This window comes from Molossus molossus, unplaced genomic scaffold (genome assembly GCF_014108415.1).
Source record: "Molossus molossus isolate mMolMol1 unplaced genomic scaffold, mMolMol1.p scaffold_m16_p_20, whole genome shotgun sequence".
Taxonomy (NCBI): domain Eukaryota; kingdom Metazoa; phylum Chordata; class Mammalia; order Chiroptera; family Molossidae; genus Molossus; species Molossus molossus.
In genome coordinates this window covers 9185362-9204343 of record NW_023425356.1, presented here as the reverse complement: position 1 = coordinate 9204343, position 18982 = coordinate 9185362, and the positions used below count along the sequence as shown (strand labels likewise).

At 38.9% G+C, this 18982-nt stretch overlaps 1 protein-coding gene across 6 annotated transcripts in view; it reads right to left on the bottom strand.

Moving 5' to 3' along the window:
- Positions 1-6309: 6309 nt before the first annotated feature.
- The window catches only part of STXBP3 (syntaxin binding protein 3), a 70464-nt gene continuing 57791 nt past the window's right edge, over positions 6310-18982 (bottom strand). For 2 of the 6 annotated variants that reach the window (XM_036272584.1, XM_036272585.1), the window contains 2 exons: positions 7800-7948; positions 6779-7037 (listed from right to left, as the gene is read on the bottom strand). In XM_036272584.1, coding sequence (XP_036128477.1) covers positions 6943-7037; positions 7800-7948 — 244 coding nt within the window. In that variant the 3' untranslated portion in view covers positions 6779-6942. Of the gene's footprint in view, positions 7038-7799; positions 7949-18982 lie in introns of all 6 variants that reach the window. The other 4 variants (XM_036272588.1, XM_036272583.1, XM_036272582.1 and 1 more) reach the window with 3 other exon arrangements.

Sequence of the window (18982 nt, the reverse complement as noted above, 5' to 3'; positions counted from 1 at the left end):
TGTGGCACTGTGAGGAAGAGTGAAGACTGGTAGTATTATTTTAAGAGAAAAAAAAGGAACTTAAACTGTGTACGTGCTCAGAGGCTTTTAGATTCATCGCAGATCTAAATTTAATCACAGCTTGATAACCTGTTTTGTGCACCCAGCATCACTATCCTGTCCCTAAGTTTAAAATCAAACAATTCTCTGGCTTGAAGCGTTCTTATTAAACGATTCATGAGTCCTTAACTTTTGGAGTTCAGCCCTCTGAGAACCTGATGAAACCTGTGGAGTCTCGCTCCCTATGCTCCACTCTCCCATGGAAAAGTGATATATGAACACACACAACTTTGCACCCAAGTTTTAAAAGTCCACGGACATCTGAAGCAAGTCCATGGAACTGTGGTTAGAAAGGACTACCAAAAATGATGTTCCTAATCCCCTGAACTGACCGTTAGAGAAATTTATACTATAATCTTCTTGACTTAAAAATACAACCCATCTCTGCTTTGTTAAACCGTGCTGTAAATGCAGTTTTACATTTCCTTGATTGAGGCTCACTATGGATAATCACGGCAACATGACTAATCCAAGGAACACAAGCAGGGCATCATCCCTAAGGCATCTGGAAAAGGGCTAGGTAGGCTGTGATTTACAAAGATGATTTTCTTTTTTCTTTATTGATTTTAGAGGGAGAGGGAGAGATAGAAACATCGATTGGCTGCCTCCTGCATGCCCCCCACTGGGGATTTGGCCCACAACCTGGGCATGTGCCCTGACCAGGAATCGGACTGGCGACCTCTTGGTGCATGGGCTGCCGCTCAACCACTGAGCCACACCGGCCCGGCCAAGGAAAATTTTCTATTTACTGATTCTGTAGCCTTGGCCGTCTCCTCCTTCATGCAACTTAGTGTCAACACTGATAGACCTCTCTTCTAATTCTGCTGCAGAAATAAACCAGAAAAACAAGCCTGTTAAGTAAAAGTGATTGTATCTCCATATGCTGAGTCACAAATTGCTGAGGGCAGGGGTGTTGTAAAGGCACTTGGTAGCTTCCACAGCACAGAGGCCCTCTGTGCTTGCTTCCTGCTCGAGGCACCAGGATCAAAACAGCAGGGTGAGGGGGACTGCTTGTAGAATGCTCTCATCTCTTTAGAAGTTCTAGCCACCCGCTCTAGTTACCTACCAGAGTATACAAACGAAAACTCATCCTTTTATCATTCATTTCTACTGTAATCTTATTGATGGAGTATTTTAAATAGACCTAATTCATACTAAATATGAATATATATCTATATTTAATACCCAAAATGTTTGGTAGGAGAAATTTTACTGTGGAGGAAGACATTTCTTGCTGTTTTGATTTTAAAAGAAATCTGCCTGCATCCTGATGGGAGTCACAAAGGATACCAGGCACCCACACCACAGCTGAGTTACACAAGTATCACATCTTACAACATAAACTGCCAGGATGAGGGCTCTTTGGGCTCGAATCCAAAAATTTTTGTGTTGTGAATTGGTATTTTTCGTCTTTGATTTTTGTGAATATGGCTGAACAACATGAATCCACTGTACTTTACAGACCAAGCACGCTTCAATAGAAAGCTAAACTGTGCTTCAGAGATGGTGAATAAATGGTTTCAGTTAGCTGCAAGAACAAGAAAGTCTTTTTCAGGGTCTTGATATCAGAATCTGAAAATGCTAATTCTGGGGGATAAGAGATCAGATTACACCAAGGGATTTATGTGAGATGATCTCTTTTGTCTTCAAGCCCAGTGAGAGATTTAGAAAACAAAGAGTCTCTCCAATGCTAAGGGTCTCACATTAGTGCAAAAGAGCAGAGTGATCACTGAGGGGTTAAGTGACCGTCTCAGTGGGTCAATGTCTGCCGTCATCACACCGGGCACTGGATGAGTCTAAATCTCTGTGCCACGTGATGTTCTAATCCTGGACAGATAGTTACCTAGGCATAAAAGGATCTCAGATAAAATGCAGATACCAAAATGCCCTCTCCTGGCAGTGCACTTCATGTTCTCATGCTTGACATGTGGAGAGAGCTGCTTATTAATGTCGAGCCTTCCTCCCCACATACACATCCAGGTTATCTCACGTAACTTCTTTGTGCTTTAGTTTCCCCAGCTTTAAAGTGGAGATGATGACAGTACCTACCCTCACAGGATTAAGTGAAAAAATTAAATGAGGTAACATAAGCACTTAACAACACTGCCTGGTACATACAGAGCACTAAGAAAGCCGTTGCACATTATTTTATTACCATTACTTCATAAAATAGCAAGTTATTAAATTTATATATCAAAAACTAACTTTTCTATGTATAAAAAATTTGTTTGAAAAAAATATTAGAAAAGATCCAATTCACATGGAACCACAAGAGATGACACTATGGCAATATGTAGTGCGTATGTGAAAGAAAATGATTCTGCCAGGGCAGTGTGGCTCAGTGGTTGAGTGTCGACCCCTGCACCAAAAGGTGGCCAGTTTGATTCCTAGTTAGGGCACATGCCCAGTGGGGGACATGCAGGAGGTGGCCAACTGATGTTCTCTTTCATCAATGTTTCTCTCTCTCTCCCCCTCTCAAATCAATTAAAAAATAAATGAAAGGGCCCTGGTCGGTTTTGCTTAGTGGTTAGAGCATTGGCCTGTGGACCAGAGAGTCGCGGGTTCGATTTCGGTCAAGGGCATGTACTTTGGTTGCAGTTTGTTACCTGGCCTTGGCTGGGGTTGCGTGGAAGGCAACCATTCGATATGTCTCTCTCATTGATGTTTCTCTCTCTCTTACCCCCAACCCCCACTCTGTTTGATAATAAATGGAAAAATATCCTTGGGTAAGGATTAAATAAATAAATTAAAGAAAATGATTCTGAAGATCATAAAAATTTAGGTAAATGAATACAATCCATATTCCTGAATATCAAGTTTCGATATTATAGTGATATAAATTTTTCCTAAGTTAACCTAGAAATTTACTGCAAAACTAAAATACTAAGTTAACTTTTGGAATTAATAGAATGACACTGTTTGTTTAGAAAAATGTAATAGCCAGAGGATTTCTGAAAAATAACAGTAATTTAAGAGTAAATCTAGGAGTAATTTAAGAGAAAAATAACAGTATATATAGAGGTTACACCCATCATATATTAAAATATAAGAATTAAAATAGATAGGGAAAAAGAAATACAAACTATAGATCAATAAAACATAATCCAGAAACAGACAAAAATACAAATATAAATTTAGTCTATGATAAAGGTAGTATTTCAGATTAGGTGGGGAAAGGAGGAATACCCAATAAAATTTGGTACAATGTCTGGTTGTTTAGAAAGAAATAAAGCTGAATCCCTGTTAAATACCATATCAGTCAGGGTTCACTGTGGGAACAGAAATTCCTCTCGCTATTCCAAGCAGAAAGGGATTTCGTACAGAGAATTAGGTCCTTAAAAATCATGGAAAAAGCTTTTGGGACAGAAACTGGGGCCACCACGCTTTTAGACTCAAGATCCTATCACCATCTGTGATCCAGAGAACAGGAAGTAAGTGCTGCTGCCGCCACCAGCTTTGTCTCAAACCCATGAAGCAGGTGACAGGCACTAAAACATGGAGTCTGGGCGCTACAAACAACTCCTGTCCACTGGCACCGCCATGGTACATAGCCTCTGCCTCTTACCTCCCAAATCTTGACCAAGTGCAAATCATTAGTGGAATCTATTCTGTTCAGAACCCTACTTGAGTCTGCAAAACTTCACTTTTAGCCTTTCATCCCTTGTGGTATGGTATGGAGAGACATGGGACATAAAGCCAAGTACTAAAAGATAATATCTAGCATATATTCTCACATTAAAATCAATTCCAGATAGATGAATTACCTGTAAAAAATAAAATGAATATATCAAAATGTTCTAGAAGAAACAATAGGTGATTGAATAATCTTGGGTACAAAAGGTATTTCTACGTACAATATAAAACTCAGAAGCACCGTGGCCGGTTTGGTTCAGTAGTTAAGAGCATGAGACCGTAGACCAAAGAATCATAGGTTCGCTTCTGGTCAAAGGTACATACCTCAGTTGCAGTTCAGTTCCTGGCCCTGGCCCTGGCCAGGGTCATGTGGGAGGCAACCAACCAATGTGTCTCTCTCACACTAATGATGTGTCTCTCTGTCTCTCTGTCTCTCTCTCTCCCTCCCTTCCTCTCTCCCACTCTATCTGAAGATAAATGGTAAAGTATCCTTGGGAGAGGATTAAAAACAAAAAAACAAAAAACTCAGAAGTGCCCTGGCTGGTTTTGCTCAGTGGTTAGAGCACTGGCCCACAGACCAATGAGTCTCGGGTTTGATTCCAGACAAGGGCATGTGCCTTGGTTGCGGTTCGTCCCCGGCCCTGGTTGGGTTGTGCAGGAGACAGCCACCTGATGTGGCTCTATCACATTGATGTTTCTCTTTGTGTCTCTCTCTCCCTCCCTCCCACTCTATCTGATGATAAGTAGAAAAGTATTTTCAGGTGAGGAATAAAAAAACAAACAAAAAAATCCTCAAAAGCCACAAAAGATTTATATCACAAAAATTAAACAATGGTGCATCTATCAATATTTTAAGTACTTTGACAAGCTGTCACCGCTAGAAATTTATATTATAGAAATATTGTGAAAGTTTGCAAAAGTATGTACCCAAACAATGAAGCATTATTTGTAAGAGCCAACATGAAGATGAGTGATATATAAAAGTATGGCCCATCACATGACAGAACACTATGAGGTCAGGTAAAAGGATAGATTCAAAATAAAGATATTTCTTGCCCTGGCCGGTTTGCCTCAGCGGTTAAGAGCGTCGGCTTGCGGTCCAGAGACCCAGGTTCGGTTCCCACTAAGGGCACGTACCTTTGGTTGCAGTTTGTCCCCGGCCCTGGTTGGGTTGTGTGGGTGGCAACCACTTGATGTGTCCCTTTCACATCAATGTTTCTCTCTCTCTCCCCCTCCCACTCTATCTGAACAAAATATTGAAAAATGTCCTCGGGTGAGGACTAAAAAAAAAAAAGTGGGAAAAATAAAGATGTTTCTTTAGTGTAGCACATACTTCACATGTGTTAACACATGTTCCGTTTGTGCAGACATTTCCTCATATAGTCATGAGCCACATAATGATGTTTTGGTCAACAACGGACTGTACATACAACAGTGTTCCCATGAGATTCTGCTGGAGCTGAAAAATTACCATTGCTTAGGACATCGCAGCCATCATGTCACAGCGCAATACATTACTCATGTATTTGTGATGATGCTGGTGTAAACAAACCTACTGCAATGCCACCTGTATAAAAGTGTAGTGTGTACAATAAATACAAAATACTTGATAATAATAAACAACTATGTTGCTGGTTTATGTATTTACTATCCTTTGTATTGTTAGAGTATACTTTCTAATATAAAGTATTTTATTCTAGCCCGTGTGGCTCAGTTGTTTGAGCATCATCCCATGCACCAAAAGGTCACTGATTCGATTCCTGGTCAGAGCACATGCCCAGGTTTCAGGTTTGATCCCCAGTTGGGGTGCATAGAGGCAAGAGACTGATGTTTCTCTTTCTCCCCCTCTCCTTTCGTCTCTCTAAGTCAATAAAACATTTTTTTTTAAGTTTGCTGTAAAACAGTATGTTGTGTTACGCTAGTAGCAGCTTTGTGCATCTTGTTTACAGTGTCTCTTAATTGCATCATTTTCTCTTGTGCTTGATTTAATTTTGTGTTGTTTTGTACAGTAACATGCTTGCAGCCTGGGAGCAATAGGCTGCATCATACAACCCAGGTGTGCAGTAGGCTATACCATCTAGGTGTGTGTAATTGCACTTTGATGATGTCCACACAGGACAAAATTGCCTAATGCCACATTTCTTAGAACGTTCCTGTTGTTAAAGCAGTGCATGACAGTATTGCCCAATCTTACACATATATTACATTACTTTGTAAAAAGTCAATGGGGGAGCCCAGCCAGTGTGGCTCAGTGGATTGAACATTGTCCCATGGACTGAGAGGTCCCAGTTCAATTCCTGTTCAGGGCACATGCCTGGGTTTTGGGCTCAATCCCCAGTAGGGGGTGTGCAGGAGGTACGATAAATATATCTCTCACATTAATGTTTCTATCTCCCTCTCTCCCTTCTTCTCTAAAATATCAATAAAAACATAAAATAAAATAAAAAGTCAATGGGTGATCTTGGTGGGAAGATTATGGTGTATTCTTTTTCTTCTTTCTAACAACTCCCTGGCTTAGAACTTTTAAATTTCCTAACTTCCCCTACCACTCCCCCAAAAAACGAAGATAATTTTTGTAACTATATATTTATTTCCCCTTAGAATGTTCATGATTATTTTTGGCTTTCCAATTTAAACATACATGGTTTCAAAGTTATATAAAACTGTGTTCTTTAGAAGTATCTAGCAAGACAGTATATACTATGAAATCATTCTAATTTTACGAGTGAACTATTTTACACATAAAAAATTATGAATTGCAGTTGAAAAAAATTGCATTTGTAGAAAATCATTCTCTCATATATACACATGTACAATTTTAAATTTTATAACCTTCTGATTTAAAATCATTCTTTTCCCAAAAACTGTATTTTAGCACAAACAGGTAAGTATCTAACAAGTAATTAGTATGTACATAGGTGGCTGTGGAAAAATTACCCACAACTCTTATTGTTACAAAGGTGAAAAAAATTTCCTTAAAAAAAAAAAGCATTTTAATATTTCTTCTCATCATCAACAGAATATCAATGACATTTAAATTATTAAAGTGGCAAATCCAATTATATATAATCATAAGCAATCCTTTAAGAAATATATTTTAAAAGTCATTATTCCATAAAATATTTACATTGTTTAAATTGCATAACAGCAACACTGTCTTGATCTAGTTTAGTTGAAAGTATTAATAAGAACCACCCCACCCCCCAAATACTATTCATCCTTAATAATGGAGACTTTATCCTTGGATTTATTCAGCATCTTTATGTCATCCAAAAGCTTTTTGGGTGTTAAAATATGTGTAGAACCTGGTAGGGAAAAAGATAAATTTTCAGAGGTCAGCAGTTAAATCAATTTTCCTTGGCTAACTATATTGTCCTTTCAAAAATGCAAAGTTACTATAACTTGGGGCAATTTAACAAAATTTCTATAGGATACTTTCCTGAAATCTTCCTACTATAGTATTTCAAGCCGTCCTCTTCATTGAGCAGGCTCAGTAAACCTTCAGAAACATTGCCCACTCCTGGTACTTAGTCTATGCTGCTATATATTGATATACTGAAGAGCAAAAATGGAGGTTACTCTACCCTCATGACAGAACAATCACTGCTCAATCACAGAGAACTATTAGCAGAGCTGAGGATTGAGGCTTGGGTCAGTGGCTTTGATTAAAATTCTTAAAACTAAATTCCACATATAAGCCTTGACAATGTCAGGTCCATATTCACAAAATAATTTACAATATTTTTGGAGAAATGTCTCAAAAATTATTTAATGACCAGAGCAAGAAAAGCACAGAACATAACACTTTAAAGGACATATTTAATAATAGTTAAACAATGTAATATTTTGAAGCTCATTCCCACAAAAATAGAATACTTAAGAAAATTATCAAAAGGTCAACCAGGAAAAAACTCCAGTACTTCAAATAAAACACACTATAACTAAAACAAGTTGTTTTGCTTTCAACAATTTAGTTCTAAATGTAAAATACAAGATAAAGTTTTACATATATATTTTTGCATTTAGAGTTTGTTTAAAGAAATAGAAAAGAGGAAAACAAGTCTTACCAATGATAACTCCACAGGATTTGTGTGCCTGAGAAACTTCGTAAGCACAGCGCATTTCAGAGTATGTAATTCCTCCAATAACAAAAACAATCAGCTTGGACCCATTTTTTCGGTCCTCCAAATAATTAGCTCTGGGTTTCTGGCGAGCACTAAAAAATAAAATACAAACGCGTTACAAACACTTCCAAAGCCTATTGCTTACAGATGTTCCAAAAAGCCTAATTTAACCATATTTAAATTTGGCACCAGTTATACTAATTTTAAGGAAACAACTTAACTATGAAAGGACTAGGCACCAAGAATTAGGCAGGAAAGCCCCACTTCAAGTTTTATTTTGATCTGATAGTTCGGACAAATCACTCATAATCTAACTCAGCATGTTTACCTACAAAAAAAATAGAGCTTACACCCTCTTTTATTTATTTCACATTAAATAATACACCTGAAGTCTATGACTTCTTGAAATTAAAGAAATAGGGGAAGGTGGAGGTTAGAGGTGTGGGATTGGGAGGAGGGTTGTCAATGAGGGAAAAAGGAGAAACATCTGTAACAAAAATAAATTAATTAAAAAAAAATAAAGAAATGGGGGAAGTAGCATTGAAACAATAGGCTTTTAAAGATATGGGGGGTGGGTGTTGCAGGTTTGGAGCTCATGTGGTATTGGGACATCCCGAATTCAGTAGAGTATGATGATAGGAGATACTGAAGACATATCTGCACTCCCATGTTCACTGCAGCATTATTCACAATAGCCAAGATATAGAAAACAACCTAAATGTCCACCGAGAACAAACAGATAAAGAAAATGTGGTATATACAATGGAGTATTACTCAGCCTTATAAAAGAAGGAAATTCTGCCATTTGCAACAACTTGAACGGACCTGGAGGACATTTGGCTAAGTGAAATCAGCCGGACCGAGAAAGACAAATACCATATGATCTCACTTATATGTGGAATCTAAACAATCAAACTCACAGATGCAGAGAAAAGAATGTTAGTTGCCAGCAATTGAGGGATGGGGAAAATGAGGTGATGTTGGTCAAAGGGCACAAGTTTCAATTTGCAAGATGAAAATGTTCTACAGATCTAAGGTACAGCACAGTTAAAATTATTGTATACTTGAAATTCGCTAAGAGGGTAGATCTTTTTTTTTTTTTATCCTCACCCGAGGATACTTTTCCATTTTTTGTTCAGGTAGAGTGGGAGGGAGAGAGAGGAACAGAGAGAGAGGGAGAGAAACATCGACGTGAAAGGAACACATCGAGTGGCTGCCACCCACACAACCGACCAGGGCCGGGGACAAACTGCAACCGAGGTACGCGCCCTTAGTGGGAACCGAACCCGGGTCTCTCAGGACCGCAGGCCGACACTCTAACCGCTGAACCAAACCGGCCAGGGCAAGAGGGTAGATCTTAAATTAAGTCTTCTTACCACACATACAAAAAATGAAAGAAAACAGTAATTATGTGAAGTGATGGATATACTTGTAGTGAATTTTTCACAATGTATACATATCAAAACATCAAGTTGCATACTTGAAGCATATACAATGTAATTAAGTCAATTATATATACCTCAATAAAGCTGTTGAAAAGAGAGAGAGAGAGACAGAGAGACAGAGAGACAGAGAGAGCAAGCGTGCGCGAGCCCTGGCCAGTTTGGCTCAACGGTTAGAGCATCGGCCTGTGATCCAAAGAGACCCAGGTTCAGTTCCCACTAAGGGCGCATACCAAGGTTGCACTTTGTCCCCGGCCCTGGTTGGCTCGTGTGGGAGGCAGCCACTTGATGTGTCCCTTTCACGTCGATGTTTCTCTCTCTCTCTTCCTCTCTCTCCCTCCCACTCTATCTGAACAAAAAAATGGGAAAATGTCCTTGGGTGAGGATAAAAAAAACAAGAGAGAGAGAGAGAGACCTGGGTTTCAACTCTGATTCTGCTTCTTTCTAATTCAGTATGACTTTCAGCAAGTTACTTAACCTGTCTCTGAACCGCATGGTTATTTTCAGATTAAAATGAAGTAATGTATAGAACACATTAAGTGTGGAATCTGGCACCATGAAAATACTCAATAAATAGTAGTCATTATTGCTACCATTTCCTCCCCCCAGATTGCTTTAGATATGCACAGTCCAATACAGTGTAGCTACTTAGCCACTTGAGGCTACTTAAATTTAAATAAAATAAAATAAAAATTTCAGTTCCTCAGTCACACTAGCCACATAGCAAGTGCTCAGCAGCTCCATGTGGCTATCAAACTGGACAGTGCAGATATAAGACATTTTTATCACTGCAACAAATGCTATTGGGTAGCACTGATCTAGATATAATGGGGATCACCTATTTCCCCCCCATACCTCACTGGTAAAAATATTGAGCTTTTGTTTGAAAAGTAAATGAATATTTCAAAGTAAACATTTATATACATCTATTAAAATATATTAGTTTATAAATTACATATGTGTGTACTAATGTTTATCAATAAAACTTAATTTCTCCCTTTTTTAGGTAAAAATAAGTACCCAACAGATCATCTTGTTACCACTTTGAAAACCATGCTCTAGATGATCTTTAAGACCCTGCAACGTAGGATTCTACAGTACACTTTTTTCCCCCCGAACCAGGAATCAATCCAGCGACCCCTTGGTACATGGGTCGAAGCTCAACCACTGAACCATACTGGCCAGGCCCACAGTACGCTTTTAATAACATTCTTAGGCCCTGACTGCTCTGGCTCAGCGGTTAGAGCGTCGGTCCTTGGACCAAAGAGTTACAGGTTCGATTCTAGTCAACGGTCTCTGCAGTTCAATCCCTGGCCCTGGTCATGGTCGAGCAGGAGGCAACCAATGAATGTGTCTCTCTCACATCTTTCCCTCCCTCGATCCCTCCCGCCCTCTCTCCCTCCCACTCTATCTGAAGATAAATGGAAAAATATCCTCAGGTGAAGATTTAAAAAAGGAAATAATAATAATAATAATAAATAATGTTCTTAGTCTATCTGCCTTGGGACGGTAATTTCCATCTGCCATCTTAAGGAACAATGAGGTAATAACAGGAAAGGGGAAAGAGATTAGTTGATAGTTTTGAAAGATGGAACAAGAACAAAATATACTCTTGGTTCCCATACAAAATAAATCAAAGACATACTAAAAGTTTAAAAACTTTTTCAGAGTTTTGAAAAAGATAGTGGCAGGCAGGACTGGAGCAAGGGTGAGTGTGTGAGTGCGAGAGAGTGTGAGTGGATGTGAGTGTGGACAAACAACCTCTAGCAGTAAAGAAACATAAGGCAGAGGGTTCTGGTGCTGTGGACAGGGGAGCAGCCGACTATGTGGTAAGCAACTTGTCAGGACACTTCTCCCTGCTCAGGCAGAAGGCCCCACCATTTTGGAAGATCTGTTGGTCTTCTCTGGGAGGAGGCAGTGGGGAGCAGCTAGGGCTGAGTGACCTGAGTCCACCAGTGCACCTTACACCATTGGACCAGTGGACCCCGCTATGTCAATGCAGACCAGCGCACAGTAGAGGAACTTTCAGGGTACCTGCTCTCAGAAGCAGCAACCGGCTGGGAGCCGAGCACCATCCCCTCCAATAGCAGCAGAAGTAGCACCAGCTTGGAAGCAGAGCAATACCCTCAACAGCAGCAGCCTGATTAGAGCCAAGCACCACCCCCAGCAGCAGTAAAGCCAGCTTGGAAGCTCAGTACCTTCCCCACAGCAGCAGTGACTGGGCAGAGTGGAGCCCCACCCTCCCAGCAGCAGAGGCTCAGAACAGACATCCATCACATCCGTCCCTAGGCGGCGGCAGCGCACATCGGCAGCTGAGACCCATCCCCAGCAGCAATAGAATAGGCTGATCAGCAGCAGTGCCCCAGTCCAAGCAACAACAAGGCTCAGGCAGCTGAGACCTGCCCCTGACAATTGCAGCAGCCGATCTGTAGTGAACTCCCTTCCCCAGAAGCAGCAATGTTCTGGGAGCTGAGCATCCTCAGACCCCAACAGCAGCAGAGGATTGGGACCTGTGAGCACCACCTGGCAACAGCAGCAGCAGCACAAATCGGGAGATGACACTCACCCCCAGCAGGATCAGCAGCAACTGATCAAGAGTTGAGTGCCACCAGGCAGCAATGCACCAGCTGGACCCATGCACCCCAGCAGCACCTACCAGGACAGATCAATACCAGCTGCCAGTTGTCAAGCCTTCAGGACCCACAACAGGCAAGAGGTGCCACACACCACAACAGTCTGGGAGGCACAACAGCCTTATTTGATACACACAACCTGCCTACAAATCCCAACATCCCTCACTGGGCCTGGAACTAGCAGACTGCTAAAATGATGAGACAAAGGAACAATACCCAAATGAAAGAAAAGGAGGAATCACCAGAAAAGGAACTACAGGAAATGGAAGAAAGCAATTTGTCATGTAAAGAATTCAAAGCAATGATTTTAAGGGTGCTCAAACAATTTAGTGAGTACTACAAGCAACTCAATGAGAACTATAAAGAACTCAGTGGGAACGACAACAGCATAAAAGAAGAGGTACAAGCAATGACTAAAAATCAAGTGGAAACAAGGAATGACATAGCTGATATGAAAAATACCTCAGAAGGATTCAATAGAATAGAAGAAGCTGATGATAAAATCAGTGTCTTAGAAGACAAAGTAGAAAAAAACACCCAAATAGAGCAGCAAATGGGGGAAAAAAAAATTAAAAACAAGGAGGAGAGTTTAAGGGAGCTTTGGGAAAACACAAAATGTAACAACATTTGCATCATAGGGGTACCAGAAAGAGAAGAATTAGAGAAATGAATAGAGAACTTGTTGGAAGAAATAATGACAGAAAACTTCCCTAATTTGGCAAAGGAAAAAGTCACACAAGTCCAGGAAACACAGAGAGTCCCAAGAAAGATGAACCCCAAAGATCCACAGCTAGACACACCATAATTAACATTAAAGAATCTTAAAGGAAGCAAGTGAGAGACAGAAAGTTACCTACAAGGGAGCTCCCATTAGACTGTCGACTGATTTCTCAAAAGAAACACTGCAGACTGGAAGGGAGTGGCATGAAGTATACAAAGTAATGAAAGGCAAGGGTCTGAACCCAAGACTACTCTATCCAGAATGGCTTACATTCAAAATTGAAGGTGAAATAAAGAGCGTCACAGACCAAAAAAAGCTAAAGAAATTTACTACCACCAAACCAGCACTGCAAGAAATGCTAAAGGGACTGTTTGTAAGAAGTAGTAGAAATAGAGAGAGAAGAACACAGGCATAAAATAAAAATGGCAACTAATAACTATCTATCAATAATAACCTTAAATGTAAATGGCTTAAATGCTCCAATCAAAAGACATAGGGTAGCTGATTGGATAAAAAAACACGACCCACAGTCTACAAGAGACCCATCTGACAATAAAAGACTCTACACAGGATGAAAGTGAAGGGATAGAAAAAAATTTTCCAGGCAAATGGAAATGAAAAAAAAAAAAAAAAAGCAGGTGAGACAATACTCATATCTTGATAAGATAGACTTCAAAACGAGGGCCATAATAAGAGACAAAGAAGGTCACTATGTAATATTAAAGGGATCAACCCAACAAGAGGATATAACCCTGGTAAACATATATGCACCAAAATACATTTAAAAACTTCTGGAGGACTTCAAGGGAGAGATCAGTAGCAATATAATCATAGTGGGTGACTTTAACACCCCACTGACACAAGTGGATAGATATCCTAGACAAAAAATTAACAAGGAAACAGAGTCCTAAAATGACTAACAAGATCAGTTGAACTTAATTGATATTTACAAAACATTTCACCCCAATGCTGCAGAATATACATTCTTCTCAAGTGCATACCAGACATTCTCAAAGATATGACCACATGTTAGGACACAAAGTAAGTATCTACAAATTCAAGAGGTATGAAATCATATCAAGCACCTTCTCAGATCACAATGGCATGAAACTAGAAATTAATTACAATAAAAACATTCAAACACATAGAGAGGATAAATACATGTTATTAAACAACAAGTGGGTTACCAATGAGATAAGAAAGAAAGCAAAAACTTCCTAGAAACTAATGAAAACGAACTCACAAAATACAAAATCTATGAGACATAGCAAAAGCAGCCCTAAGAGGGAAGTTCATAGCAATACAGGCCTACTTCAAGAAATAAGAAAAATTTCTAATAAACTATCCAAAACCCAACAACTTAAAGATTTAGAAAGAGAACAAAAGGAAAAACCCAGAGTTAGTATAAGGAAGAAAATGATAATAATCAGTACAGAAATAAATGACATAGAGACTAAAAAAAAACAAAAGATCAATGAAACCAAGAGATGGTTCTTTGAAGAGATAAACAGGATTGATCAACCTTTAGCCAGACCTACCAAGAAATAAAGAGATAGAACCCAAATTAATAAAATCAAAAACAAAGGGGTGAAGAAAAAACAGACATCACAGAAATACAAAGGATTGTAAGAAAATACTATAAACAATTATGTGCCAATAAATTCGACAACCTAGGTGAAATGGACAAACTATTAGAATCATATACTATTCCAAAACTCAACTGGGAACTGTCAGAAAACCTAAACAGACCAATAACAATTAAGAAAATATAATAAGTAATCAATAAAATCCCAACAAACAAAAGCCCTGGTCTGGACTGCTACACAGGAAAGTTTTACCAAACATTCAAAGAACTATCATCCATTCTCAAACTATTCCAAAAAATTCAAGAGTAAGGAAGACTTCCAAGCTCTTTTTATGAGGCGAGCATAATCTTAATCCCAAAACCAGATAAAGACACTATAAAGAAATAAAATTACAGGCTAGTATCTCTGATGAACAAAGATGCCAAAATCCTCAGCAAAATCTCAGCAAATCGAATCCAGCAATATATTTAAAAAATCATACACTATGACCAAGTGGGATTTATCCCAGGTATGCAAGGCTGGTACAATATTTGAAAATCAATAAAGGCAATACAACACATGAACAAAATGAAAGATAAAAGTCATGTGATCATATCAATAGATGCTGAAAATGCATTTTACAAAACCCAGCATCTATTTTTGATAAAAACTGTCAGCTAAGTGGGAATAAAAAGATCATACCTCAACATAATAAAGGCCATTTATGACAAACCTATAGCCAACATCGCACTCAATGGGCAAAAGCTGAAAGTATTTCCCTTAAGAACAACAACAAGACAGGAATGTTCACTTTCACCACTCTTATTTAACATAGTACTGGAAGTCTTAGCCACAGCAATCAGACAAAAAGAAAAAATAAAAGGGATCCAAATTGAAAAGGAAAAAGTGAAACGGTCATTATATGCAACTGATATATTATACACAAAAAACACTAAAGACTTCATAAAAAAACTACTAGATTTAATAAATGAATTCGGCAAAGTATCAGGATACAAAATCAACATCTAGAAATCATTGGCATTTTTATACGCCAATAATGAACACACAGGAAGAGAAACTAAAAAAAAAAAAAAAAAAAAAAAAAATCTCATTTACCATTGCCACAAAAACATTAAGATACCTAGGGATAAACTTAACCAGAGAAGTAAAGGATCTGTTCACAGAAAACTACAGGACATTGAAAAAAGAAATAGAGATAGATAAAAAAGTGGAAGCTTATACCTTGTTCATGGATTGGAAGAATTAAAATGTTCATACTACCCAAAGCAATCTATAGATTCAATGCAATCCCCATTATAATACCAACCACATATTTCACAGAACTAGGACAAATACTCCAAAAGTTTATATGGGACCAAAAAAGACCCTGAATAGCCACAGCAATCTTGAAAAAGAAAAAAGGAGGAGGGATTACAATACCAGATATCAGGTTATACTACAAAGTCATTGTAACCAAAACAGCCTGGTACTGGCACAAGAACAGGCATATAGATAGATCAATGGAACAGAACAGAGAACCCAGAAATTGACTGAAGACATTATACTCAATTAATATCTGACAAAGGTGGCAAGAGCATACAGTGGAGTCAAGACAGCCTCTTGAATAAATGGTGTTGGGGAAATTGGACAGTTACATTCAAAAAAATAAAGCTAGACCAACAACTTACACCATACACAAGAATAAACTCAAAATAAATAAAAGACTTAAATGTGACTCATGAATTCATAAAAATCCTAGAAGAAAATGTAGGCAATAAAATTTCAGACATCCTGTGCAGTAGAATTTTCACTGATACAATGCCTAAGGCAAGAGAAATAGGAAAAAATTAATAAATGGGACTACATCAAACTAAAAAGCTTCTGTACAGCAAAAGAAACAAGCATCAAAATGGAAAGGAAATTCTCTATTAGGGAGAGCATAATTGCCAATAATACATCAGATAAGGAGTTAATTTCCAAAATATATATAGAGAGTACTCATACAGCTCAACCAAAGGAAGACAAAGAATCCAATTAAAAAATGGGCAGAGGGCCTAAATAGACACCTCTCCAAACAGGACATACAAGTGGCCAAGAGACATATGCAAAAATGCTCAACGTCACTAATCATCAGAGAGAGGCAAATTAAAATCTCACATCTGCCAGAATGGCTGCTATCAACAAATCATCAAACAACAAGTGCTGGTGAGGGTGTGGAGAAAAGCGGACTCTCGTACAATGCTCGTGGGAATGCAGACTGGTGCAGCCACGATGGAAAACAATATCGTGTTACCTCAAAAAATTAAAAATTGAACTGCCATTTGACCCAGGATCCCACTTTTAGGAATACATCCTAAGAAGCCTGAAACACCAATCAGAGAGAATATATGCACCCCTATGTTCATGGAAGTACTATTTACAATTGCTAAGATCTGGAAACAGCCCAAGTGTCCATCAATAGATGAGTGGATAAAAAAGCTGTGGTTCATGTACATAGTAGAATACTATGCAGCTGTAAAAAAGATCTGTATCCTTTAAGATGACATGGAGAGACCTGAAGAGTATTATGCTAAGCGAAATAAGCCAGTCAGAGAAAGACAAGTATCATATGATCTCACTTATTTGTGGAATATAATGAACAAAATAAGCTGATGAACAAAACAGACCCAGAGACATAGAAATAAGGTTCAGACTGACAAACCTCAGAGAAGGTGGGTAGAGGAGAGGGAAGAGAAACCAAGGAACTTATGCATATAAGCATAAACAATGGACACAGACATAATGCTGGGGTGGGGCGGTGCATGAACAGGAGAAGGGTGTCAATGGGGGAAAAAGGAGAAACATCTGTAACAAAAATAAATTAATTAAATATACTTATTTGCTAAAAAAAAAACTTTTCAAAAGAACAAAACAGCAAGAAAGCAAAAGTAAAAGAGAGAATATTGCTCAAAACAATTTATGTGATTCTAGACATTTTTACACTTCTGAATAGCAATTTTAGGACAATGGGGTTATATTTCATTTGTTTCACATACACGTGTAAGACACTATACTAGTATTTTACACTCTGATACAAAAATAATGACGAACTCACCAGATCCTAAAAACCTCACTCTAGAAAGCACCTAGAAGCATTGGTTGAAATAAGAACAAATATCTTTTAAAAGCTCAGCTTAAGGTAAACAAGAGAAATCTCCAAGGGTCAGCAGTAAAAAAAAAGGCTAAAAATTAGAGTGGTAAACTGATTTGAGGCTTGGTTTGCCTTGTGAAGCATTCGTCTAATCTTAGCAAACAAGGAGCTTAGGTGTTTGCCTGTTTAATAAACAAAGTAGACAAAGCCTTAGGTATCGGGCAAGGTAGGGATTGGGAGCTGATTCCTTCATAAGGTCAGGACACCCTCAAAAGCGAGAAAAGATGACAAAGAAGCCTCTCCCCCTTTTAATTCTGGCACAGGCCTTTCTCGTGAGAGTTCTAATTCCCACTACCTTCATGGTCTGGAGAACCAAACAGGAGAAATGAACACATTAAATAAAAGCCTCTGTGACAGCAGAGGCTAATTCCCAAAAAAGAGATCAGCCAGGTAGTCTGTGACAAGGAATGCATTCCTTAACCCACAAGCTTGAGGTGTCTAAACATAACCTCTGCCCAGATAACTGGTCAACCTCTAAAGTATGCAGACACAGGGGCAACTACTGGGAGCAAAGCAAAAAAATTACAATTGAAAACTTTATCAATGACTTCAGTGGCTACACACTGCAGGGAAGGATGACCCCACAGTCTAAGTTCACACAAGTTACTAAAACAAAAACCATTTAGAGTTGTTATAATTATTTATTTATTTATTTATTTTCTGGTTAATCCTCACCCAAGGACATATTTTTCATTGATTTTACATAAAGTGGAATGAGGGGGAGAGAGAGAGAAACATCGATGTGAGAGAGACACATTGACTGATTGCCTCCCATATAATACCGACTGGGGCCAGAGATTCAACCTGTAACCCAGGATGTGCCCTTGACCAGGAATCAAACCCTCCATCCTTTGGTCCACAAGCTGATGCTCTAACCATTGAACCAAACTAGCCAGGGCTGATACAATTCTTCATCAAAAAGGTCCGGTTTTCCACTCTCTCACTCTCAGAAGCATGCCTGCACCATTCCTGTCCCTCTCTTCTTCCCCCCAGGTGTGTTACCTTTGCCTTTCCCTCTCCTAAGCTCCAAAGACCCTTCTTTTGCTTCTATAACTTGTTTCCTGAGCCTACACAGCCCAGCTGGCTCACTTCTACTACCTCTGTAACTTTTTTTTTTTTAATCCTCACCCGAGGATATTTTTCCACTTTTTTGTACAGATAGAGTGGGAGGGAGAGAGAGGAAGGGAGAGAGAGAGAGAAACATCGACGTGAAAGGACACATCGAGTGGCTGCCACCCGCACGACCAACCAGGGCCGGGGACAAACTGCAACCGAAGTATGTACCCTTAGCGGGAACCGAACCCGGGTCTCTCCGGACCGCAGGCCGACGCTCCAACCGCTGAGCCAAACTGGCCAGGGCACCTCTGTAACTTTTAAAATAAACTTTCTCTTATAATTTGAAAAATAAAAGATCCAGTTTTCAACCAAAGATGAGTAAATAGGTAAAGAAACAAAGTATGATCCACACTTTGGAAAAATGCAGTAAACAGAAACTGACCCTGAGTGGACCCAGACAATAGATTTAGCAAATTTCAAAGCAGGTATTATAAATATGATCAAAGAATTAAAGAAGCC